General features: G+C 42.3%; 1 protein-coding gene and 1 pseudogene across 2 annotated transcripts; both read left to right on the forward strand.

Annotated features, from left to right (window-relative positions):
• Nucleotides 1-1,007: 1,007 nt before the first annotated feature.
• Nucleotides 1,008-6,459, forward strand: LOC146554872 (E3 SUMO-protein ligase KIAA1586-like; annotated as a pseudogene).
• LOC146554873 (uncharacterized) lies at nt 6,448-26,911 on the forward strand. Of its 2 annotated transcripts, XM_085251255.1 has the most exons (4): nt 6,448-6,761; nt 21,166-21,656; nt 21,953-25,192; nt 25,322-26,911. In XM_085251255.1, exons 1-4 carry the CDS (start codon nt 6,757-6,759, stop codon nt 25,384-25,386), a joined length of 3,801 nt encoding a protein of 1,266 aa, XP_085107381.1. In that variant the 5' UTR covers nt 6,448-6,756; the 3' UTR covers nt 25,387-26,911. The 2 variants fall into 2 exon arrangements, with proteins under 2 accessions (XP_085107381.1, XP_085107382.1); XM_085251256.1 differs by lacking the exon at nt 21,166-21,656.

Consider the following 26,911-nt stretch of genomic DNA (forward strand, 5'->3'; position numbering starts at 1 on the left):
TCATTTTCCCTGGTTTTATTATCACTGTTCACTAAACGCAGCAAACCTTCACCATCTTATCCAGAAGGGTCACCTCTTCACCCTCACATGGAAGAAGTAATCTGATTGGCATGGTGGTATGTTTGAAGCAGGTCCCTCGTGTAGCGCTGGAACTCAGTCACGATGTTTCATCCATTTCATCGGCTGGTTTGCTGCAATAATGCCAAATAATTAGCAACTCTATAAATAGAAGGTAGTTCTGCAAAATCACTCAGTAGGATGTTTGTTCTAATTTGCTATGAGCTCAGAGCGCATAGAAAATAAAACTAAAAGGCTATAAAGAGTGATATGAACATATTTAGAACTTACCGGAATGAAAATGTCCGGAGCACCAACAGATATTTGGAGATGGAAGAGAACTGGATATCAGCTCGTCTCACAGCTGCTATCCAGGCTGGACGCCTTCGTTTGGTAACATCGATACACGAGCTGCCTCATGTTGCTTCCAGGTTGGGGAAGAATGAAAAGACAAACCCTTTTCAAGCTTATTCTCTTGCCGGTCGTGCGATCGAACATTGCAGCGGACCACACAGCAAGAACGAACCATGGCTATGCTTTCGCTCCTTTTTCACTTAGACCCCCAAAATGGCGGATCGGGCCAAAATTCTTTCCACGCCCACCCCCGTGACATCACGCTCCAAAGCCCTATAAGGGCAAGAAAAGGTACAGGTATATTACTACTCATAATAATAATAATAATTGATTGGATTTATATAGCGCTTTTCTAGGCACCCAAAGCGCTTTACAATACCACTATTCATTCACTCTCACATTCATACACTGGTGGAGGCAAGCTACAGTCATCTGCTGGTGTTGCTCCACTGTCAACACAGCCATAAACCAGGAAGTTTTACAGCACTTCATGCTTCCTGCTGCTGATCAACTTTATGGAGATGCAAATTTCATTTTCCAACAAGACTTGGCACCTGCACACAGTGCCAAAGCTTCCAGTATCTGGTTTAAGGACCATGGTGTCCCTGTTCTTAATTGGCCAGCAAACTCGCCTGACCTTAACCCCACAGAAAATCTATGGGGTATTGTGAAAAGGAAGATGCGATATGCCAAACAGTGCAGAAGAACTTAAGACCACTATCAGAGCAACCTGGGCTCTCATAACACCTGAGCCAGTGCTTTAAGTGGGCCGGTACGCGCCGGTACTCAGTACCGCCACTTCTAAATATAGCTCTTGAGAGTACCGCCACCTCTCCATGCGCCCAGAACGTGCTTTTAGCGTACCGGTACTCTCATTTGCACATCTGTTATAATCGTTTGGCTGCGCTGCCGCTTTACAGAGCGCCCTTCACAAGCACGCTTCCTAATTCGTCCCACCGAGAGCAGAGACTACATTACCCATACACCAATGTGTTTTACAAGTGAAAAGCGCATGCGTCGCTTTTGCCGTTGTCATGTCAACAACTCAACGTGGTCCGGAGAGGGTGTGTAAAACGCGCAAACAGCTGCTCGGTTAAAATACAAAAACAATGAACACTTAATATGCTCTCCTGGCATCAGACTCTGAGTAGTAAAAGAACAAGGTCAGAATCAGAGGACTCACTGGCTGACACCCCACCAAGCCAGAATGATATCGCTGCAAGTCAGACGCAAGCTAATGAAAGCTGCACTAGTGCCGCAGCCGCGGACGACGGCACTTTTTGCGACGACGAGGACGAGAATGACACCATTTCTACCGACGACAACAGCCGCGTTAGCGAGCATGAGTGGCCAGAATGTTGGTCCCAAGCACAAGTCCCGTATTTCTCCACAAATTACAAGTGGCTGATCAGCAGAAATCAAAAGTTGGGTTGTAGTGTGTGTAGTCAAGTTTGTGCTCGCGTGGACATGCAGCAAGGGCAGAGAGTGTCGCAGGAGTGGAGTGGGTGCTTAATCTCGTCTTTTGGAAGGGACAAGGCTGCACAACAAAACTCACTACGAAAGAAAATAAAAGAGCAGAGAGACTCAATTTATCACAAGAAAGCAGTTGAAATAAAAGAGAAGGCAACACAAAATACAATGCAAAAACACACTGAAGATATGAGAAAGGCTGACTACGCTTCAACTTGCAATGTGTTTAGAACAGCTTATAAGATTGGCAAGCATGGGCGTCCCTTTACAGACATGCCAATAGATGTCCAGTTGCAAGTTTTAAATGGTGTCAAGATGGGCAGAGTTTTGCACTCTAATAACTCATGTGCAAATATACTGGATCACATTGCAGCTGAAATGAAAAAGAAGGTAGTCAATGACATAGTGATGAATGAAAGAAAATTGTGTGCGCTCATTGATGAATCCACTACAATAAGTGGAAAGTCTGTGCTTGTCGTGTGCCTGCGGTCAGCTATTTCCAGTGAAAATCCAGACACAATATTTTTTGAACTGATTGAGCTGCAGGGGACCACAGCAAAGGACATCACTGAAGCACTGTTAGGATGTCTTCATAATGATGGCTTTGACCCTCACTACCTACAGGAACATTTGTTGGCATTTGCTTGTGATGGAGCCTCAGTGATGCTTGGGAGGAAAGCAGGAGTTGCTGCGCAGCTTTGTTCCAAATTCCCTTACCTGTTTGTCTGGCATTGTTCCAATCAATTCAATTCAATTTTATTTATATAGCGCCAAATCACAACAAAAGTCGCCTCAAGGCGACTCAATCACAGACTGGAACTGGCAGTTTGTGATGTTTTGAAGGAGGTAGGAGGAATCAACCACTTTAAAATATTCTTAGATCAGCTTTACTCCCTCTACCATGCATCACCAAAAAACCAAAGGGAGTTAACTGAGAGTGCTCACAATGTTGGACAACGTCTCCTTGTGATAGGCCGTGTTTTATCAGTGCGTTGGGTTGCTTCAAGTGAGAGAACAGTGAAAGCAGTATGGGAGAACTACCAAGCTCTGCAGGTACACTACACACAACGGTGGTGGGTCTCATTAGCAACAGGGATGAGACCGACTACAGAAGTGAGGTGAGACGCCTGGCCACGTGGTGTGCTGACAACAATCTCTCTCTGAATGTGGAGAAGACGAAGGAGATTGTCGTGGACTTCAGGAGAATGCACACCCAACATGCTCCTCTGACCATTGACGGAGCGTCTGTGGAGAGAGTGAGCAGCACCAAGTTCTTGGGTGTGCACATCACAGAGGATCTCTCCTGGACGTACAACACCACAGCACTGGCCAAGAAATCACAGCAGCGTCTCTTCTTTCTCCGCAAACTAAGAAGAGCAGGAGCTCCAGCCCCCATCATGCACACTTTCTACAGAGGCACCATCGAGAGCATCCTGTCGAGCTGCATCACTGTGTGGTTTGGAGCCTGCAATGCGTCCTGCCATAGAACCCTCCAACGCATAGTGAGAGCTGCAGAGAGGATCATTGGTGTCTCTCTCCCCTCCCTCCAGGACATTTACAGCACCCGTCTCACTAAAAAAGCCCTTTGCATAGCGGCTGATCCCACGCACCCAATGCAAAGCTTCTTCAAGCTGCTGCCGTCAGGGAGGAGACTGCGGAGTCTCCAGGCCAGGACCAGCAGACTGAAGGACAGCTTCATCCATCAGGCTGTCAGGAAGCTAAACTCCCTCCCGATTCTGCCCCCTCTCCCCTCTCTCCTCCACGGTCTCACTGAACTCTGTCACACACACACACACACACTCTCTCTGACGCACTCACTGGCCTGCACCAGTCACTTTGTGGAGCATTGGACTGCTTAAGCATTGGACCTCATAAGCCTTTGTTGTTACACTATCTCTTACCGTACACTACTAAATCCCCATTTGCACTATTTGCCTTACTTGAATATTGTATATTGTATATTGTATATTGCATAGCTTTTTTTTGTTATACGTAAAATTGTATTGTATTTATTTAAATTTATTTAAATTTTTACTTTTTAATTATTTTATTTGCATTTTTCTAATCACTAGGGTTTGAGAGTAACGCAATTTCTATTCTGTGTATGTCCTGTACATGTGGCAGAATTGACAAAATAAAGTTGACTTGACTTGACTTGACTTGACTTGACTTTACAAGTGATGCTGCTGATACCAGCAGGGACTCAAGAGAGAGAGCAAAATACAAAGGACTCAATGATGTTCTCACTACTGTTTCTTTTGTGGTCAATCTTGGCATCATGTATGGCGCTCTCACAGAACTCAGTGACCTCTCAAGAATGCTCCAGAGACGGGACATGACTTTGGATCAAGCCGACAGGCAGCTGGACCGACAAATCCGGGTGTTTGAGTCAATGGTATCCACACCTGGTCCCTACACACAAACTGCCATTGAAGCTGAAAGGGAGAAAATCTTCAGAAATGTATGCCTGCATGAAAATCAGAGGGTTATAAAAATCAACCATGGCCAATTTTTCCATAGCCTGGCTGAAAATGTTAAGTGCAGGATGACTCCAACAACTTCCTCGCATGTCAGTAAAACCTCATCTGAAAAGACAGATAGTCACCTCCTCTCAGACATCAAGGTCCTCCAGTCTGACTCCTGGCCTGCATCTCTAGATATTCAATATGGGGATGCAGCGGTCAGACGTTTATGTCAGAGATTCAGAGTTGGGGAGAGGGAAAGTGTCCTAGGATTTAGGGAGTATAAAGACCTTAAAGCTTCCAAGACACCAGCAGCCCTGAAGCCGCTTCTTACAGCTGTCCACACCATTGCAGTATCAACAAGTGAATGCGAGCGAGCTTTCAGCTCAATGAATGATACTTTGACAGATAAAAGAAACTCTCTCGACATCAAAAGGCTTTCAAATATGATTTTCCTGAAATGCAACGGACCACCCTTGGATCAGTTTAACGCACAAACATATGTGCAGACATGGCTGGCACTAGGGAGGAGAAGTGCAGCATCCACAAACTGCGAAGCCCAAAGTGAAAGGAAAGTGGAGCCCAAAACGTGCTGGAGCCTTTTCTAGGTAAAATGATTTGTACAGTATTTCTCATTTTTCATTTGGTGTACTGTGATTGTATTTTGCTGAATCTGCTTTTGTATATTTTTCAGGGGTAAAGAAATGAACCATCTTCAAGACTCAAGATTATGTTCTACTGTTCTATGGTTATTATGTTTGGGTTGCTTCAAGTGAGAGAACAGTGAAAGCAGTATGGGAGAACTACCAAGCTCTGCAGGTACACTTTACAAGTGCTGCTGCTGATACAAGCAGGGACTCAAGAGAGAGAGCAAAATACAAATTAGTTTATAATTTATTTTATGTACATTTTGTTAAAAAAAATTTCAATACCTTTGTGCACATTTTATTTATGTTCAGTAGCTCTTTCTAGCTCAAGCAAATCCACAAACTAATAAAATGATTTATTATTTTGTATAAGGTTGTCTGTTGACTGTTGTATATAAAACCCATTCAATATAGTTGTTGTTACCTCAGGGGAGGCGGAAAAAAATAGAGTACCGGCACCTCTTTTGGGCCACTTAAAGCACTGACCTGAGCAGTGCCGCAGACTGATCGGATCCATGCCACTCCACTCCGCATTGCTGCAGTAATTCAGGCAAAAGGAGCCCCAACTAAGTATTGAGTGCTGTACATGCTCATACTTTTTATGTTCATACTTTTCAGTTGGCCGAGATTTCTGAAAAACCTTTCTTTGTACTGTAATATTCTAATCTTCTGAGATACTGAATTTGGGGTTTTCATTAGTTGTCAGTTATAATCATCAAAGTTGTGAGACATAAACACTTGAAATATGTGAAAAAAAAGGAAAAAAAAGAAATGTACATATCTTCATGCATGCTTTGCAAGCTCAGTGGATGTTTTTTTTCTTTTTTAGAGAAAAGCCTGTCTGTATAACGGAATCATTAAAATGTTAAAGGTTAAAAAAAATAAAAAGAAAGAAATATGTGTGGACTGAATGTATACATCATACAACTTTCATTTTTTGAATGGAATTCGTGAAATAAATCAACTTTTTGATGATATTCTAATTTTATGACCAGCACCTGTATATATATATAAATTCCCCACCACAGGGAGAATTTGTGTTAAATTTTTCATTGATAGTATATGGATTTGTACACTTGCAATTCTGGATACTAGTCTGTGTTAAATCAATAGTAATATATTTTTAAATATTGTGTACTTAGATTAGGAACAGCAGCACTTTTACAGTTGTTACATGTTTAGTGAGCAGCTGCCAGATTGTGATGTCATGCATTAAGATGTCAGCTGTCATAATGTGAATCCACCCGAAAGAAACAGAACCAAGCTTGCACACTTGGATACAGGATTTCTGGATTAACGTCTTCGATCCTGAGGACACCCCTGCTTACATGTAATTCTAGATATTTATTATGCTCCACCTCGTACGAGTTTATCCCCGCCTACCAAAAACACACCAATCAGAGTTGGCTCACATGACACATAAAGGCTCCGTTTCGCCCTTTCATTCCTTCAGGGAGAGGGACAGTTAAGAGGAAACGCAGCAGCTGAGTCATTCCTGTTGTGTTTGTTTGAAGTGTGTGGCCTAGGCAGCGTGCGTGTTTGGTACACCGCCGTTCGCAGGAACACGGACTCTGTCGACAAAATTCCCTTTGAACAGAAGCGGGTGTGAGGAAAATATAAGTCCTAATTATTAATTTATAAGGAAGCATGGACTCTTGCTGATGACAACCAACATTCTCGTGGATTTCACTAGTCTGGAGTGGAAATATGCTGCTGCGTTCATGTGGAAGCCTCGAAGTAGACGGAAATTGTCATAAGTAAGGCGAATGTGGTAAGTTAACTGACAAGGTGTGTGTGTGTGTGTGTGTGTGTGTGTGTGTGTGTGTGTGTGTGTGTGTGTGTGCTTTATATGTAAAACAAAATGTATTTCACTTTTTGTGCGTCATCTCTTCAAAAGAAGTGAAACTGTAAGTCAGTGTTTGTCTGTGTTTTACATGCCGGTGTGGCTGTTTACTAATCAGAAGCTTTGTTCGAACCAGCTCCAGTTTGCATGCCAAATATCATTGGTCAAGCTGCTCCCGATGCACTGGTCGGAGTGTGAATGTGTGTGGGGAAAAGCAATTAACTTCCTCGCGCGTAAATTCAACAAACCGCGCGTGTTGAACTTGTCAGCCGCGTGCGCAAAGAATTCATCGTGCACACCTTGAAAATTTCCATGAAATTCCAAATCAAAACCCCATAAACTATGGTATGTTACAATAATATTAACTCTGAGTGGTAGATGCTGTTATTCATTAATGCCGCATAGAGGTGGGTCAGAGTAATAACAGAAATTAAGTTTGAAATTACATTTTCTATAGTTACCTGACAGCAGCTGAGCTATGCCATTATGGCCATGTCACATGAATGGTGTGACAGCTATTTCACTTCTATAAACTAACAAGTTCATGTTGAATAAAAAAAAAAATCTTATTCTTCAGTCAAACTTTGAGGCAGTAGCTCTCAAATGTTCTTGTAGATTGTTCAAAAGAACCCCCAAAGTCTAAAGAGTCTTTGAAATGTGAGAGTTTGAGCATGACAGGCCAAAGGTAACAACTGACCTCTTTATATACCAGTGGCCCAGTATTAACTTGTTCCTTGTTCTGCAATTACAAGCTCTGTGTAAACAATCTTGGTATCAAAATAAACTTACACTTGTGAGATTTCATCAGAGGTGTAAAACTTGGAGCAGATGTTACTGAGGCTGAAACACAGAAAGGCAGAAGTGGCTCTGATGTGGCTAGTTAGCTGCAATAGCTCCTGATAATAATTAGTCTATTGGCTGACTTCAAAGATAACTGAGGAAACTGAGAAGCCAGTTTCTGTCTTTTTTCTTCTGTGTTTGGCTGAGATTCTAAGGTTTTAGCACAGTTCTAAACGAGTTACATAGCTGCTTTTCATTTTCAAAACCTACATGCTAAGACACCCAAAAAATATAATGTGAACGTGGTTAGATCCCTTCTTTATGAGGAAACAAAAATGCTCATCATAAGTGCTCAAGGTTATGTTTTTCTGCGCCGAACGGAGCTTCAGAGTACCCAGCCTTCTTGGAGTCACTGAGTGTTTGAGGTAGTTCCACCTGAGACCCTGTTGTCCTGCTGGGAGACTTCAACACTCATGTGGGCAACGCTGGTGAGACCTGGAGCAGCGTGATTGGTAGTGATGGGCAGATGAAGCCCCATGAAGCACTGAAGCTTTTCATCCAATTGGTTCACCCCAACGCGAAGCTTCATGAAGCTTCATTTGCTCTAGCAGGACACCTACTGGACGTAAAAATAATAGCTGGCATGAATTTGAAGAGTGTGGCATTTTGCACACAGCCTGTAAATGTCAACAACAAAAGGAGTGTGTAAAACATGTATATTGTAGTGATGGCAGTATACTGTATATATTTATAGTGGCAGTATGGGAAATGATTATTTGGAAATGCTTAAAATGGAAATGATCATTTACTGTGAGGTGAGGTGTGGTTGGGGTGTGGACAGTGGTTGTGCTTTTGTAACGTTGAGGTATGGACAGCTACACACTGAGGCTTTGAGCCTCAGTCCTGCCTGTTCACATTTTATTCTGTAAAAACTAAATTTTCACTGCTTTTATGGCCTTTTTAGTGGGGAGAACATAGCTAGGATTTAATGATTTAACAAATCTTTTAAATCCTTTGTCCTCCACAATGCTAAATGGCTGGGAGTCCTCAATCACCATGGTAACCAGGTCTTCATCTATTTGAGATTGCTCTGCTGAGGAAAGACAATAAAGATAAAGCACAAATATAAATATCACATACGTAACTTATAACAGTTGTATAATATTGTTATATCATTTAGTAACATTACTGCATCCTATATTATCATTGCATTTGATGGCTCACCTGGTCTTGCTCCACAATCGGTGTCCCCCTTATTCTCATGCAAAGCTCTGTAGTGCCTAAGCATGGATAAGGTGTTGTTGTTGTTATATCCCAGCTCCCTGGCACATAGCAAACACTTCACCTTGTACAAAAGTCAAGACAGCTCAACATAAATTGTATTGCACCATCAGTATCATGAAAATACATCTTCTGTAGAAATTTACATACCTTGTTGGGAGGAATAAGATCAAAATGTTCCCACACAGGGGAGGACATCCTCCTCTTCTTAGCTGGCTCCATTCTCTCCTGACTTTCTCTCCTCACTCTCATAAACCTCCAAACTGTCTCCAAACTCTCACTAACAACTCTCCATCAAACACCCACATTTTGATTGAAGTCTGAGGGGTTTATATCGCTGTCATATCTCGCGGCGAAGTTCGAACTACTTCATGAACCAGTCACGTGGTACAGCCGGGCAGCGAGGCTTCGGACGTCATCATTTTCAGCTCCTCCCATAAATGAAGCAAGCCTCGATACGCGCTTCGCGGAAACGCCCCCTCCATTACTTGACACAAGCTTCGAAGCCTCGATACAGAACGTCCCATCACTAGTGATTGGGACTGACCTGCCAGATCTGAAGCAGAGTGGTGTCCTGTATGTCCATAATGAACACCATGTTCAAACAAAAGGGCAGCCATAAGTGCACGTGGCACCAAGACAGTTCAGGCAACAGGTTGATGATTGATTTTTGCAATCGAATAATCAGATCTGCAGCTGTCAGGGGTAGACATTTGTTCTATCACAAGTAAGAGAAATAAGACACTGCAGACCAACTCAGAGTTTTAAGAACGTGCGCACGTTCGGTGTGTGTGTGTCTTCTCAGGGTGAATGTCCCTGAGAAGACACACACCGATTGCAGGCTTGCTTGCTTTATTTATAGGGAAAAGCAGGTTACATAGTACTTCCTCTTCTGTGAGGAGTCGGGGAGAGGTTAGACGTTAGCTCAGCGCTTATCTGACCTCACACACACACACACACTCTGAAATAGAGCTGGGCGATATGAGATTTTTTCATATCACGATATGTTTTTTTCATTTCAGGCGATAACGATATCTATCACGATATAAGCCAAATAACTATATTTGTAAGATTTAAATGTGCCGTTGCTCACAAGTAAAATGTGAAATAATCAGCAGCTTGTTTTTATTTAAATATTTATTTCCCATAATAAGTTCAACAGGGTAGATGTACTTAAGGAACATGAGACTTTTTCAGATAAATAAAGGCAAATATTGCAAACTACACAAAAGGCAGCCGCTAAAGCGTTTAAGTTTCAAAATAGAACAAACGAAACAGACTAAATTGTCAATTCCACTTAGAAACAAAATATTAATTCTAAAAATAAATCTTAGTTTGTTTTACAGAAGAACAGACAAAACTGACTAACTTTTGTCAATATCAAATAAACTGAGAACTAAAAGGAAATTCTCAATCTCTCCTTGTTGTATAGCTGAGCTTTTCAAACAGTTTTAACAGTTACTTTAGTCTGACAAAAGCCGAATGACGAATTAGCGCTTCCAGTCAGAGACTGAGGCTACGTCCACACGTACACGGGTATTTTTGAAAACTGAGATTTTCCGTTTTCGTTTTAAAAAATAATCCCGTCCACACATAAAGGCAGAAATGAAGGAAAACGCTGCTATGAACATGCCAAAGCAGCAGGTGGCGCTAGATTCCTAACCGTGCAGAAATGTTGGCCAATCAGAAGTCTAGAAGCCTCGGTGGGAAAAAGTAAACAAAGCTGGGGCATAGAAGCAGAACCGAGTCGTATGTGTGGAGGGACAGTAACTGTGTGTATATGTAAGCATTTAAACACTGCAGAGAGTAGAATTAACAGTATTGTAGAAATTCATTTCACCGAAACAATAACGTGGCGCACAGTGTGACGCATGCTCCAGTTTATTGTATTTCCAGACTTGCTTTCGGCACATTTACAGTGCACGCTACTCTATTTTTTGTCAGACTTGAAATAGCCGAAACACCTTCACACTACGGAACTTCTTTGGCTCTTCTGTTCGACAATCTCTCCGGCATTGGAACCATCATCTGTTTTCTCTTAAGGTCACGCTCGGTTGATTTTTCTAGTCGGCACACTCATTTCCTCCATTACCCGCTGGCTGCTTCCCGAACAAACACACGTGCGGCTTGGCACTTGTGCTGTACTAACAAGCCACGCGACGTGATGCTGCGGCTATGATTGGTTCGGCTCTGCGCTACTTAATTTGGATTGGCTGACCTTTTTTTTTTTTTTTTTTCTTTGAGGACAAGAGCGGCGAGGTCTATCGCGATAGCTTAATTTCTCTATCGAGTAAAAGTTATATCGCGATACATATCGTTATCGTTCTATCGCCCAGCTCTACTCTGAAATAACGAATACAGAAGTATATCATGCTTATCTGACATCTCACACACTGAAGTAAGGAATACATCATGTTCTCTTTAACAATAAGCTTGGTTATGTTGAAATATATGAACACTTGAATATAAGGCACACTTGATTATATTGTATTATGTAAAAAATCTTCTTACAGCAGCCATATGTTCTGGACCCTCAGGTGAAGAGAGATACTGAGCCGTGGACCCAAGGTGGTTGTTACTTGACATGTTGGTAACCCCCAAACCAGATAGTGGACACCAGAGGTGAAGCGAACCATCAGGCTGAAGAGTCCTATCAGGCTTGTTTGCCTGTGGGGCTCCTAACACAGCTGATATGTACTGACAGGCCAAGCGGAACGGGGCTCTGGTAGAGGCTGAGGCAAAAAGTAGTGTTGGTGAGGCAAGGGCGTAGATTTGGTCATATCGCACAGCCCTAACCCCCGGCCTGTTTCAGGCTGGACAATAATAACGGTGGCATTTAACTTATTTTATCCGATAAATAAACACTGTAAGATACAAGTTTTTTTGTACATGCATATGTATACCACTCCACCCCAACAGCCCTTTTGAATGTCTCCCTAATTCTGAGGTCTCAAGGTTGGGAAGTATGTGCTAGGCTTTGGCCCACATCAGTCGAAAATTGTATGTAACCATGTCCACCAGGAGAGACTGGACAGTATAGATGTAAAACAAATATGCCAGCAGTTTCTCAGTTAACGAGAGGAGAAGGCCTCGCAAAATCGCTAGCCCGATGTCCCGGGGCTAGCGATTTTTCCAGTCGGGCTACCAAAATCTATCTCTGCCCTGCCCGTCGGCCTATCGTAGGAAGGAAAGATATGTCAATGCTTTTGCATTCTTTCGGAAATGTAGCTGGGTAATTACGTCATTGGCATCGGTGAGCCACTGTCAATATGTGACACTGATTGGTGAGTGATGATAATTTGTGCACCAATTCCTCTGACATAGTCTTATCAATCGTTAGCTTACTATGCAAACATGACAAGTGAAATCTCCCGCAGCTTAAACATGTGAGAGGTTGATCGCAGAGAATCGCTGAGCTTATGTGTGTGCGTGTGTAAAAGTAGCAGGATATATATTTGACTACGATGACCTGGATGACTGAGAACCTTCACAGACAGATATATATTTTAGTTCTGCTGAGCCAAATAAGACAGGTCAGGGTGAAGAAGTGACAGCCAAAGAAAAGCTTACCACAAAACGGAGCAGTTATGACAAATCAGACTATAAGGCAAAAAGAAAGTGCAGCTTTATGGTTTCATGGACAAAAGAATTTCTGTGGCTGCAATATGACGAGCTAAAAAACCAGGGCTGCACATAAGTGGTCCGCAGGTGCGCATTCGCTGTCAAAATAAAAAACACGCACAAGATATGAAGTTGCAACGCGTGTTTGCATACATAAGATTTTCTGGAGGAGGACAGACATTTGTTTAGAACTCTTAAAGATGTCGAAGAAGCTCCTTTAAGCAATTACTGTGATGTTCCTCCACCTCCAAAGAAATGTCAGAAGGAGTCCGAACCACAAAAGAAGCGCGTGTTCTCGGAAAAGTGGTTGCAGGAGGTGAGCTGGCTTCAAACAAATGATGAACGCACAGAGATGTGGTGCGGAATGTGCCGTGAAAATCCCACTCTAGGACAAAAACAGCCTTTTATATGGACGCAAACGCGCGTTGCAACTTCTTATCTGGTGCGTCTTTTATTTTGACAGTGAATGCGCACATGCGGACCACTTATGTGCACCCGTGTAAATAACATAATGTTCTGCCGGGTGTGTTGTTGGTTTTCTCTCGATTTCTGAGTCGACAAGCGCCTTTGTTACTGGGACCAGTCATTTTAAGAAAGGCCCCCATGAGAAATGCAAGAAACGCATTATTGTTCAGTCTGCAATATCTTTCCCAGAACAAACACCAATTGCAAATAACATACTAAAAATAAACCTGAAAAATCAGTTTAAAACAGTGTACTATGTTGCAAAGAGTGAACTACCACTGGCACAATTTAGCAGTCTTTGCAAACTTCAAACAGCAAATGGCCTCGATCTTAGTTCCACTTGTCTCTTACCCGAGACTTCAGTGGAAATTTCAAATTCAGGATCTGACACAGACGGATTCATGTCCTACACAGTTCTTACAAGTTCATAGAAATTTCTGTTCAATTAGAACCAAGTATTTGAGTTGATTGTAATTTTTATACAATGTTGTAATTTGTGTTTCAACAATTTTTTGATTAATGTTTTGTTTCCGTTACAATATTATACTTTAATGTATAATATTGTAACGGAAACAAAACATCAATCAAAAAATTGCTTTTTGTTTTTTTTGTTTTTTTTTTTTTGTTTTTTTTTATTCAGGCTACCAAAAACTGAAGAGTCCCTGCCCGAAGGGCTACCAGGGATTTTGAAATTTTGCGAGCCCTGAAGAGAAAGCAAACACAAAAAGAGCAACAAACTAGCTAGCAGTAGATGACAGTAGATACTAAATATTAAACGCTATTGTGTAGCATGCAAGATAGACGGCGCACAATGTGCTTTGAGGCAGCAGCCAAGAAAGGTGTAGTCCGCATCTGTGTATACCTGTGTGGATCAGCATGCTTGTATTCCAAAGGTTTGTAACGATCTGCTAGGGAGTGTAGAGCCATAGCCCCGTCCCCCAGGGCATGAAGCAGGTATGGAGGAGATCAAGACTCCAGACATCCAGAGGCCCCAGAGTACGAGGGCCACCAAAGGGGGGGGACCGTGCCACCCTCCTGGGAAGAGCTGAGTAGAGCCCCAAACAAGAGGTCACGGAGCAGAGGCCAGAGGGGGTTGCAGTGGCGTGCCCGCGGGCTCTGCTGGCAGCCAGCTGTGCCAGAGAGGACTGGGCTTCAGGCCCAGAGGCCTGAGGGCACTCCACCCACCGCCCAGGCACACAAGCACTTTTATTAACATACAGCATAGATGTACATGAAAAAATTACTCAAAACTAAATTATTAGCATTCATTAAATGATAATGCTCCAAAAATAAAAGAAAACAATGTTTTTTCTGCATAACAAAAAGCTCACAATTGTGCAGTCAAAATGTAAACTAAAACACGATGAGCATAATAACAAAGACAGATTTCACAGCTGCTCTGTTCCCAAGTTCGTGACTGACAGCCTGGAGTTTGAAATCCTCTTTGTAACCACGTTGCTGAACAGGTGCAATTTATGGTCCTTATACACACACGTACGGTAATATTACGTTGAAGCACAGTACGTATCACTCCGCGAGGCTCCTCGGTAGCCGTAATGCGCCGATAATCCATAGAGTGGTGCAGCTCCGTAGCTTACCAAAGTCGTACTAAAAAATTTTTTGACCTATTGCTGAGCGCCGTGTACCACATAAAATCTGTTTGCGGTCATCAAGCACAACCAGAATTCATACATAAGGCGCGCTGTCAACTTTTGAGAGAACTAAAGGATTTTAGGCCGTGCAGCCCCTGTAAGCTGCATGGCATTAGTGCGGTTAGCTCGCTAACACGTTCATGCCGTCCAGCCCCACGCACGGGGCTATGTGCAATAGCTCGTTAACGGAGGTTTGCCGTGTCCATCTTGTCCTTACCTGAAGGTGAAGCGGTGGGGGAGGAGGGGGAGTTGTGTTCAGTGAAGGAGAGAGGCGAGGCGCCGAGTAACGTTGTTTAGAGACAAAAGTGGACGAAAGGGAGGCAAACTTGCAGCTCCACCATTATAATTATAACGTAACCTAGACTTTATTGATATAAAGGATATTGTCACAGCTTATATCAATATTTTTAAAAAACGCGATATATCGCCCAGCCCTAATCTCTACCCACATCACTCATGGGAAGCATTGCTTCAATAAAAATGATGGTCTTGCCAAAAATTAAGTGATTTCAGGTAAACCATCTTTGTATATTTCCAAATGCATTTGGAAAGATAAACCCCTGCGTATCAGCTTAAAAACACTACAAGGGACAAAGGAGGACTAGATCTGCCTAACTTTCAGCACTACTTCTTAGCCAACAGGCTTCAGTTCATCACAGGATGGTTAAAACACACCCTCTTAGATGAGCCCTGGCTGGATGTAGAATGGGCACTATGCAATAATTTAGAGATTTCAGATCTACCATTTATCAGCTCAAACATCAAATGACATGAATGCCTTAAAACATCAACGTCAGCTCTTCTCTGACAGCTGGTGGGAGTTTCTAAGAAATGACTGAGTCTTCATTAATCCCATGCAAACTTACACCTATGAATGAAAGGCTTTATTGGCCACATGCAGGTTGCCCCGCAGTGGAATAGAACCCCACTGCGAGGTGTGTAAGTCGGGGACACACACACGGACATCACATGGGAATACAGGTCGGAGATCGGCAGCGTTACAGAAAGACACTGAAAGTACACAACAATGGGAAAGTAGAAGAGGAAAAAGACCTACTCGTGCTGAGCACCTATGGGAGGACAGCATGAGAACAGGAAACAAAAAAAAAAAAAAAAAAAAAATCTCCTGGACAGAGAGCACATGAATGTCCACAGTACAACAATGGAGTACGTGACAAGCCACAAGGTTGGGTAGGGGGTGAGGAGTAATCCGAAGGAAACAAAGCAGTCATCCTGCATAGCGCTACCATTCCAGCGCGGCACACAGACCCGCCGTGTTCCCCCACAGGAAACAAGCATCGAAGGTGTTTGGAAAGGGAGGGGGGGTGTGGGTGCCTGTCCAGAGTTCAGCTGAGACGGTGTCCTCCGCCCTATCAGGCTAAGTAACAACCCTGACATACTACAGAATAATAAGATTAACTTCCCTTATTAACAAATTGTATTAACAAATTAAGTCTGTAATAAAAAGGAAATTTAAACCTTAAGTTGAACTACAAACACCGGGTGTGGTACAATTTCTTTATCTTAAAACTCTCAAATTACTGTCTCAAATATACCGTATTTTCACGACCATAAGGCGCACATAAAAGTCTAAGATTTTCTTTAAAAAGTACGGCGCGCCCTATAGCGCAGTGCGCCCTGTGTTGTAAGGAGGACGTAGTAGAGAATACCATGAGAACGCTAAAGGGTGAAGTGTGGGCGTTGATCGTATATACCGGACAATCGCACATACCTGTATAAAAGGACAGGTATGTGCATTATGTGGAACATCGTTGTTTTAACAACCCTGGAAATGGCAAAGAGACACGCTTATGAAGCACAGTTTAAACTGAAGGCCATCAGCTACGCAGAGGAACATGGAAATCGAGCAGCCGCGAGAGAATTTAAGATTAACAAATCGATGGTTCGCAAATGGAGGAAGCAAGAAAACAAGCTCCGGCAGGTCAAGAAGACGCAGCTGAGTTTCCGCGGACATAAGGCGAGGTGGCCCGAGTTGGAGGAAGGACTCGAGCGGTGGATCATCGAGCAAAGAACGAGCGGGAGAAGCGTTTCGACGGTCACCATTCGACTAAAAGCAGTTTCACTAGCTGAAGAGATGAACATTGAACATTTCCAAGGAGGTCCATCTTGGTGCTTTCGGTTCATGAAACGGTGCCATTTTTCCATCCGGACCAGGACTACGGTAGCGCAGCAACTTCCAGCGGATTATACCGGTAATGAAAAGCTGGCCATCTTCCGCTCCTACTGCAGCAAACACATCGCCGACAAACACATCCAGCCCAGCCACATCACTAACATGGACGAGGTGCCGCTCACTTTTGACATCCCGGTGAGTCACACTGTGGAGAAGAAGGGGACCAGCACGGTAGCGATACGCACAACGGGGTATGAAAAGTCTTCTTTTACTGTTGTGCTTGGCTGCCATGCTAATGGACAGAAACTGCCGCCTATGGTGATTTTTAAGCGAAAGACTTTGCCTAAAGAGAAGTTTCCAGCAGAAATCATCATTAAGGCAAATGAAAAGGGCTGGATGGATGAGGAAATGATGAGTGGCTGAGGGAGGTGTATGTAAGGAGACCAGGTGGTTTTTTTCCACGCATCACCATCGCTGTTGATCTGTGACTCTATGTGTGCCCATCTCACAGCCGATGTGAAAAAACTAGTGAAACAAATGAACTGTGAGCTTGCTGTCATTCCGGGAGGCCTGACAAAGGAACTCCAGCCGCTGGGCATCGGTGTGAACCGAGCGGCGTGGGAGCGATGGATGACCGATGGGGACCACAGTTTCACTAAGAGTGGAAGGCAGCGCCGGGCGAGTTACGCCATAATTTGCGAATGGATTGTAGATGCTTGGGCTAACATGTCTGCTGGCACTGTTGTTCGAGCTTTCGCAAAAGCCGGCATCATTTCCGAGGAGCCGCACGGCACGGAAAGTGACTCTGACAGTGAAGAAAGTGAACTTGGCATGTTTGATGGAGATTTAGCGCAGCTGTTCAATTCAGACACAGAGGATGAGGACTTCGATGGGTTTGATGACAATTACCGGTAATAAAAATGTGAGTACCAAACTCAGTTTTGCGCCCGCTTTATTTTTAAACACGCATACTTGTATGCGCCTTATAATCAGGTGCGCCTTATGTGTGTCTTAAATACATTAATGGCACACATAACTGAGACGGCGCCTTTTAGTATGGTGCATCTTATGGTCGTGAAAATACGGTACAGGACACTCTCTAAGGTAGATCAGAATCACTTCAGGTTACAAAATGGGAACCATCAGTCAGCTTAGACCAAACCTTCTGGTCTCAGGTATGCTTAAAAACCTTTTAAATTGATTAGAAATCCCAGTCTACAATGAATACAATACAAAATATTATATAGTGCACTATACAAGTCATCGGATGTTCACGATGGACTTTACGTCTTCTAACAACTCCTCACACTGTCAAGGCAATCCTATCCCCCAGTCATGTCTGTTCAGTTTGTAATCAGGACTGCCACAGTTAGTCGTTTAGTCACGATTACATCGACTATTAAAATTGTCGATGCATCGTTTGAAGCTTTGTAAGATGCAGGAATAAGTAGTAGGATTTAAGAGTATAATAACAGACTGGAACAGAAGATGGCAGCAATGCATGTGCAAGGATGCCAGCTGCCGTTAAACCCCGAAGAAGAAGAAGCTGTCTCTGGTATCGTAGCTGTGTCCAGATTTTGTGGTGGCATCCTTCGGAGGCCGCATTTGTAGGTAGAGCTGGGCGATATAACGATATGTATTGCGAAATAACTTTCTCGATAGAAAAGTTAAACTATTGCGATAGATCTCGCCGCTCTTGTCCTCTTAAAAAAAAAAAAAAAAAAAAAAAAAAAAAAGGAACAGCCAATCCAAATTAAGTAGCGCAGAGCTGAACCAATCACAGCCGCAGCGTCACGTCACGTGACTTGTTACATACAGCACAAGTGCCAAGCCGCACATGTGTATTTGTTTGGGAAGCAGCCAGCCGCCGTACTGCCCGGGTAATGGAGGAAATGAGTGCGCCGACTAGAGAAACATCAACCGAGCGTGACCGAAGGTTACCGAAGAGAAAACAGATGATGGTTCCAACGCCGGAGAGATTGTCGAACGGAAAGGCCAGAGAAGCTCCGTAGTGTGAAGGTATTTCTGCTATTTCAAGTCTGACAAAAACAGAGTAGCTGCACTGTAAATGTGCCGAAAGCAAGTCTGGAAATACAATAAAGCGGTGCAGCTCAGTCTCTGACTGGAAGCGCTGATTCGTCATTTGGCTTTTGTCAGACTGAAGTAACTGTTACAACTGTTTGAAAAGCTCAGCTATACAACAAGGAGAGATCGAGAATTTCCTTTTAGTTCTCAGTTTATTTGATATTGACTGTTTAAAGATTTTATTATGTTTATGTATAGAAGTACATTTCATTTGAGGTCCTCTAGATGTGTTTGCTCTTTTTACTAGAGAAGTTACACTGTGCAAAGCTCAGCATAAAGTCTCTACTGTTGTATGTTATCTCTTCCACTCATGTGTCTGTGATGCAAACATGCTTGAGTATAAATAAAGGGTGGCAACGGCTGCGGAGTGTGAGTCTCCGTTTGAGCTCTCACCCGTGTGCACGTTAAACCTGCAAACCTGTCTGAGTGTCATTTATTCTGACCTGAGTTGCATTACAGGAAAACTCCTGACATTGACAAAAGTTAGTCAGTTTTGTCTGTTCTTCTGTAAAACAAACTAAGATTTATTTTTAGAATTAATATTTTGTTTCTAAGTGGAATTGACAGTTTAGTCTGTTTCGTTTGTTCTATTTTGAAACTTAAACGCTTTAGCGGCTGCCTTTTGTGTAGTTTGCAATATTTGCCTTTTATTTATCTGAAAAAGTCTCGTGTTCCTTAAGTACATCTACCCTGTTGAACTTATTATGGGAAATAAATATTTAAATAAAAACAAGCTGCTGATTATTTCACATTTTACTTGTGAGCAACGGCACATTTAAATCTTACAAATATAGTTATTTGGCTGATATCGTGATAGATATCGTTATCGCCTGAAATGGGGAAAAAACATATCGTGATATGAAAAAATCTCATATCGCCCAGCTCTATTTGTAGGCCGATTATGTTACAGTGTCGCAACAAAGGCTGTCCAAATTCAAAGACTGCTCCAAATGCAGCCAACAAATGTGTCCTCCTTTTCCCCCAGATTTGAAGGATGGGTCGGGTGTATCCTTCTTGGCCCAACCTATCCCAGAATTTATAGCATGGCCCAGCCAATTCCAGTTTCCAACAATGGTAGCAGCTACCTAGTTTTAATATTACTCTTATTTCTCTTTCTGGGTCACAAAATAAACTTTAAAGATATTTTCAAGTGTGAATGTAGCTGTGTAAACTTCAAATATCTGCTCAGTTTATCAAGACATCATATACGTGCAAAAGTGCTCTCGGGTTTTTGGAGACGTCTGTTACCCACTGGCTCGATAGCTAGCTGGGGGGTTCAAGCCGGCGTAAACAACGAACTCCCGGCGCATTGTTTTCAGACCCCCCTCGGTCTTTGGCTACTCAGGTTAAACATGATATATATAAGTCACTTAGATAACTTTAAAATGTTTTTGGCATTTTTCAGGGTTTTATTTGTCCCTGAGTAAATCGGTTTGCTGAGATCAAAGTTGGTTTTCACACAGCTGAATAAACGTTAAACAGAAGAGTGAGACTGTAGAGAATTTACTCCGGTGTCCTATTTATATTTCTCCACAGAGACAACCTGCAAATGTCATTAAAGGTTTAATAAACCATCATCTTGCCTTTATTTTTAGTTAGCACATACCTTAAACACTTCAAGCTGTAAGCTAATGATAGTTAAGAGGAGACTGAGAGCGGTGAACCCCGGGAGAGCTGCCAGTCTCAGGGGCTGTGGTTAAAGCCTGTGCATCCTCTCCCTGACTCATGGCACAGTTCCCCGTCTACCTGTCTGAAGGCCTCCACTATCATTCACGTCCCCAAAAAGCCTGGTATAGACATCCTGAATGACTACAGACCTATAGCCCTTACTTCTATAGTAATTAAGTGTTTTGAGTGAATACTATTTCAGCACATCAGAGACTGTCTACACCCAACACTTTGCATCCTCTGTGGACTGATTTGCTCTGTAAGCAATCACCATCACTTCACAGAGAGCTAGGTCATCTGGAGAAGAGGAAGGGCTCCGTAAGGATGCTCTGCATGGACAGCTCAGCATTCAATAACATAATATACGACATCTTCAGCTCAACTCTGATGGAGATAAGACTGTGTACAGGGCGGAGGTAGAGAACTTGTCCACTGAAGCTGATCATCTTTAAAATAAAATAACTCTTAATGGGCTTCAGGAGGCACAGACAGGTTCACTGCCCTCATCTTAAATGGAGACTGGTGGCATTTGTCTCCATGTTGGCCATTTAAACTGTTAACAAAGTGTGTGTGTGTGTGTGTTTGTGTGTGTGTGTGTGTAATTGTATAACTATAACCCAGATTTTGGTTTACATTGTTTTTGCAGGATGTATGCTCTCCAGGGCTTAAGAGCAAGGTGTCCACATCATGCCCATTGTTGTAGATCCTTAATTACCACCTCATCATCTTCAAGAGACACAATGGGTTCCAATGTTGAACTTGATATTGGAGCTGATATTTCAGATGAACGACATTGTAAGAATCAAGAAGTGAGAAATTCAACAAACTGTGGACTGAAGAGGAAACGACAGCGGAAGATCTCTCCTTATCCTCACAGCCGTCAACCAACAAAATGTGAAGATTTTGAAGTTGAGAAAGCCAAATCATGGACAGATGAAATGTTTGACTTCATCAATAAAGAGATTGCCTTTTACAAGTCAGACGTAAAGAAGAAAGAGACTTCCAACGCTTCTGGGATTCAACACTGCACTGGACAACCTCTTGACCAAGACGGGTTGAAAAGCAGCAAAGGAACCGAATTATTTCCCAGCTCTAACAAGAATTATGATACATCTGCATCAGAGAACTGTTTAAAAGGTACACTAATCTCTGCTGTATAAAGTTTAAAACATTCTCCCAAAATGCATCTGCTTGGATCTAATTATGTCTGTAAAGGGTTGTCAGTCATGTTCTGATAACTGAAGGTAAAAGACATGCCAGTGTTGATGAAATAATGTATAACCACTCCTAATTATTCAGTACCTGCACCAAAGAATCCAAATGCTAGACTGAAGAATGTAAAACGAATTGCAGAGCTGGACAACTTTTCTGAATCACACTGCAACAAACCTGGAGTGGCGATATAAGTAACTTTCATCTCTTTATGTCCACAGATTATCAACATGTCATGTTGGATGTTGCTGCCACTTGCACAAAGAATGAAGCAGAGAGTCCAGTGACTGTGACAGCAGTGTCTGGGGTCACCGTGCCAGAAGAGACTGAGAAGTACCCAGGATTAACGGTCCGCTGCAGTTCCTCACAAGGAGAGCGTGAGAGACTCAAAGAAACACCAGGCACTCTACCTTTGTTATCCAAGCATGTGAGATGGGAGAGGGAGGATGTTAGCCTCAAACCAATTGAAGGAGTAGGTTTAGGCAGTGGGCCTTGTGTGATTGGTGGAAATCAAGATAAAAATGTAAACCAACTTCAGAAAATTGAAGACCAACACTACTGCCATGTTGAATCTAAGGATGCAGTTGCACTTTCCAGCCTAGATTCATTAACTGATCAAACTGAGCTTGGCAAAACGCGAGTCTCTATGTACCAAAGTGAACAATCGGTGCGCAACCAAACAAGCTATAAAAATGCTGAAGAGGATACAACTGGTGTGTGTTTACAGGCTTGTTTAAGCGCATCTCTTCCTTTGAATAAAGTGAGCAGTGGAGAGCTGTTCTATGTAACGGTTGTAAAAGATCCACAATATGAAGATATTTCAGACACAGAAAATTTATCGAATATGGACACGAATCTCCTAAACACAAATCAAAGGGACCCTTCATATGAAGATGTGAGTAAAGATGAGAATCCAGAAGTTGATGATGATGATAATGACGAGGAGATGCCTTCACCTTCATGTGACGTGTCTGAAGCCAGTAATACGCAGTTTGGACGTGTGCAGAGTCAGGCCAAGCTTCCAAAGAACCAAACACTTGGCATAGCACAAGATTGCTCTTGTCCATGTTTTGTTGAAACTGAGGATGGGTTTGAACGTTTCTTATGTCCTAAATGTGACGGTGAGAAACATTTAGATTGGCAAGCAAGCTGCTCTTTGAGCCCCCTTTCTGACGCGCAAGATCAAGAGGAGACTGATGAGGACGATGATTGGCTTGTTATGCCTATTAGCGTATTAGATGTTAAATGGGAACCAGCAGATGAAGGCCAGGCTGACCCAGAAACTGTTTCACAGCATGATGGTGAGCATGAAGACCAGGTAAAACAAAGTGACACAAATCCAGCTGTCTGTGAGGTACCCGGATCTGTTCCAAACCATGTGCCAGCTTCTGCTTTTTCCATGATGGAGGTTTTTGAAACACCTTCTCATCTAGCAAAAGTCATACAATCTAGAGAGACAATGCAACAGTCCTTCATGGTGCCTTCTTCCTGGGGCACAACTGAGACTAAAGCTCAGAGACCACAAAATAGGGAGTCACGTAGTGCTCCTGATGACAGTTGTGAAACTGACGATAGTTCCGATTACTCTGCTGATTCAGGACGTAACTATCTGACCGTGTCCAAACAGTGGTTAAGTAACCTGTCAGCGCCTGCGTCAGCAGAGAAAAATGACTCTGGTTCTGAAAAAGAAAATGAAGACCATGAGATGGCAAACTTACAACCAAGTCAAACGGGGAACAGAAGCAAGTCTTCAGAAAAGGATGACATCATCAACCTTGATTCTGACACCGAGGATGAAGGTGTCCAAAGCTGTCCAGAGACAAAAACAAAGAGATTATTCTCTACGCGCACAGAGAACAGTGGAGCTGCCAGCCTTAATCAACTGAAGAAACCTTCTCCTGAAACTGTGGAAGGAAACTGTCAAACCAATGGACGTACATCTATAGATTTATCCAGATGTTGTAATGAAGTGATCCAGAGTGGGAACCCTGACCTTTCACAAAGGACAGAAAAGTGTAATAATACTGGATCTCACCATGGTAGAAAAGCACGAAGCATTTCAGATGATCCTGCTGTTATAGTAATATTTGACAGTGATGATGAAGAAAAACAAAGCAGCAGACATGTCAAGAGGAGAAGTGGACTAATCTCTGAGTCGATGGGGAGGGATGGTACTTCACAAGGTGAAAAAAGGAAAAATAATAAAACGCAGGACGGCAAGCATGAAAGTGCTAAAACGGAGACCAAAGAGCCTGGTATGTTTCCTGCAGACACAAAGTCTCAGCATCAACCCAAACTTCAACATCCACAGTTGAAAGAAAAGAGACGGGATGTAAGTTTTAGACTATCGCACAGTATAAAGAAGAGAAAACTGATTCAAGTTATAAGGCATCCTAAGCATTTTCAGCAAAAAGCCAACAGACCACCTACCTCAAAAACAGTGGAAACAGACATGGAAAAAGTCCTTACCAAAAGGAAGACCATTTCTTTAGACATGGAGAATAGCAATAGTACCTTCATGGAAGCTCAAACCAACATTTTTGCCAATGAAAACTCTCAAATCGGTCTGTCATCCAAAGACTCATCTGAGAAGCTTCTGATGTCTGGGGAGCGGGCGGTATACTCCACTAAAGCTTGCCACAAGCATGTTCAACAAAAGGCAAAAAGGACTTTGGAAAAAGCATTAGAAAAATGCGTTAACACACAGAAGAGAAGAACCATAGTACTCTCATCACAAACTGAGGGCAGCAATGATGCCTTACTTTATGCACAAACTAGTCCATCCTCCGAGTACATGCCTAAGAGGTGTCTCCAGACTCTGGATTTGAGTCCTAATCCTGTGAGTCCTCACTTTTTTGTTCAGAGAGCTTCTCAGCCTAGTGAGCACCTGAAGCACATGGAGCAGTCTACAGTCCAAAAAAATAAAACTCTGGTGACACCAGAAACCAGCAAAAACACTCGCTCCTCTAAAAAGGAGACGCAACATTTTTACAAAGAGATAAATGACAAGACTGGATACAGAGGAACGCGCCACACTGATACACACCATACATTACTTTCTAAAACTAATACCAGCTCAGCTAGTGCCAGACGACATTTTTCTTTATACAGTTTACAGCAAGCTCATTCCCACAGCAGCACCTCAACATTAGGTCAGTCTTACACTCATACAAAGGACCCATCATCCTTTACATGCATGCAGCATTCAGCCAAGAAGCAAGTGTTTAATGACAGTCAAAAGAGCTTTGTCCCAACCAGGAGAGATCAAAAAACTAGTGTGGAGAGTAACCTACGAGCCCAGAACAGTTTCAAGTCAATGAAGAAAGGTAGATGTGGTGATGATGTGGCACACAGGCGGAGACGCAGCTTCTATCCGTCTGTACCTCCTCTGATGAAGAGGACCAAGTGTGAAGCCATTCAGCTGACCAAGGCCAGAAATCGGGACACTCCACAGAAACAAAGTGTGTACTTTTGAAGTCTTTAAAGTGTTTTGGATTATTATTCATTAATTATTCATTTAGGTAAAGTAAAAAATTATTTTAAATGTGTTTAATCTCACTGCATGTTCCTAAACTTGATTCTAAATGTAGGATTCCCTGTGAGTGAAGGCTATAAGTGGAAGAATGAAACAAGCTTCATGGCTAACAGAAGATGATCCTCAACAATATATACACGGACTGCATATAAAACATGAATCTGGCTTCTGGCCCAAATGTAAAACTATACATTCTTACGTTTCTTTTTTGCTAACAGCCCTGAGGGAACTATTTTGAGTTGTTTCAGATGTTTGTAGAGGTGCCACCATTTCTGTCTTTGGTTTATCAAAAGCTCTTCTGTACAGTACAGCGGCATTCATATAAAACTGTAAAATATTCAATATTTTACCTGTTGTCAGTGTAAATATGTACGTTTAATTAATGTTATATTGTTAACATGTGTCACCGTTGTCATTGTTTGTTTAAACAGGAATCTGTTTGCAAAGGCTACTTCATGCTTCACATTTTTACCTTGAAAGCTTATCTAGTACACACCAACTATAACTGTATTTTCAATTATACTGCTAAACAAATATGAGAAATGATAAATTGACAAATGAAGTGTACATGTTGCAAATTTATGCCGTAAAATGTGCACTTTATTAAGAACATGGCACTGGTCAATGAAAACCAGAACTATCACCTATATATGAACCGTACATTAAAAATCACACCGAAACTTAAAATTTTCCTTGAAGTCCTTTCAAAGCACTTTATACAACATTCTCACATCTCAAAGGCTGATGGGGTATTGTCACCCTGCCAGGCAGTCGGTGTGGATACTCAAGTCAATGCGAGAACGAGGCAACGTAGGATTTTTAAATTGATACCATTAGTTTGAATCCTACAGGTAAAGTTTTCTGAAAATCTCGTGAATCAGTGATTCGTGAGATGAGAGAAAAAACATGTTCGCCAGATAAAATCCAAATGAATTCATATGGTTCAGAAAAATTATAGTAATTACAAAATGGTATGTTTCAGGCTAGAATGGCAAAGGGGAAGCTGTCAGTAGAGGAACGAAAGAGGAGGAACAGGAATGATCAAAAAAGGAGAGAAAAAATTAACAGCCAGCCTGAGTTGAAAGAGTTTCTCATAAAGGGAAAGATGGAGAAATAGAGTGAAAGAGGGAAAAATAAAGAACATCAGTGATCTGAAAGAAAGAAAAAAGGCAGAAGAGAAGGTTTTGGAAACAAGCACAGAGACAAAAGGAGAGAAAGTCCAGCAGGGTCTAAACACAACCACAGAGAACTTTAGGAATCAAGGAGCAGGCAGCTACTGGCTGGTGAACTATTAAGATGTAGAACTTGACATGTGCAAAAACAGAATTGTTATGATGTGTCTTGTGATATTATGTAAGTTGTTAAGGTTTAATTGTCATTTTGAAAGAAATAATATCTTGTTCTCTACTAGTGTGTCACCACCGTCAGCACCTTGTCAACTCCATAATATGGAGTTTTTCTTTATTTTTCTCTTTTGGAGAACCATATATTTTCCTCCCTCATGATCTTCCAATAGAAATACGTAGTTTTCTCAAATGTGTAATTTGCATGCTGCTAAATATGATTGTTTCTTATAGAGATTAAATACAAGCTTCTGAAAATATGTATGACTGTAACTCTAATAATAAAAAGCCAAAGAATCTTA

This window comes from Mchenga conophoros, linkage group LG17 (genome assembly GCF_057382185.1).
Source record: "Mchenga conophoros isolate Kocher_MC1m ecotype Shallow Benthic linkage group LG17, M_conophoros_male_GT1.1, whole genome shotgun sequence".
Taxonomy (NCBI): Eukaryota; Metazoa; Chordata; class Actinopteri; order Cichliformes; family Cichlidae; genus Mchenga; species Mchenga conophoros.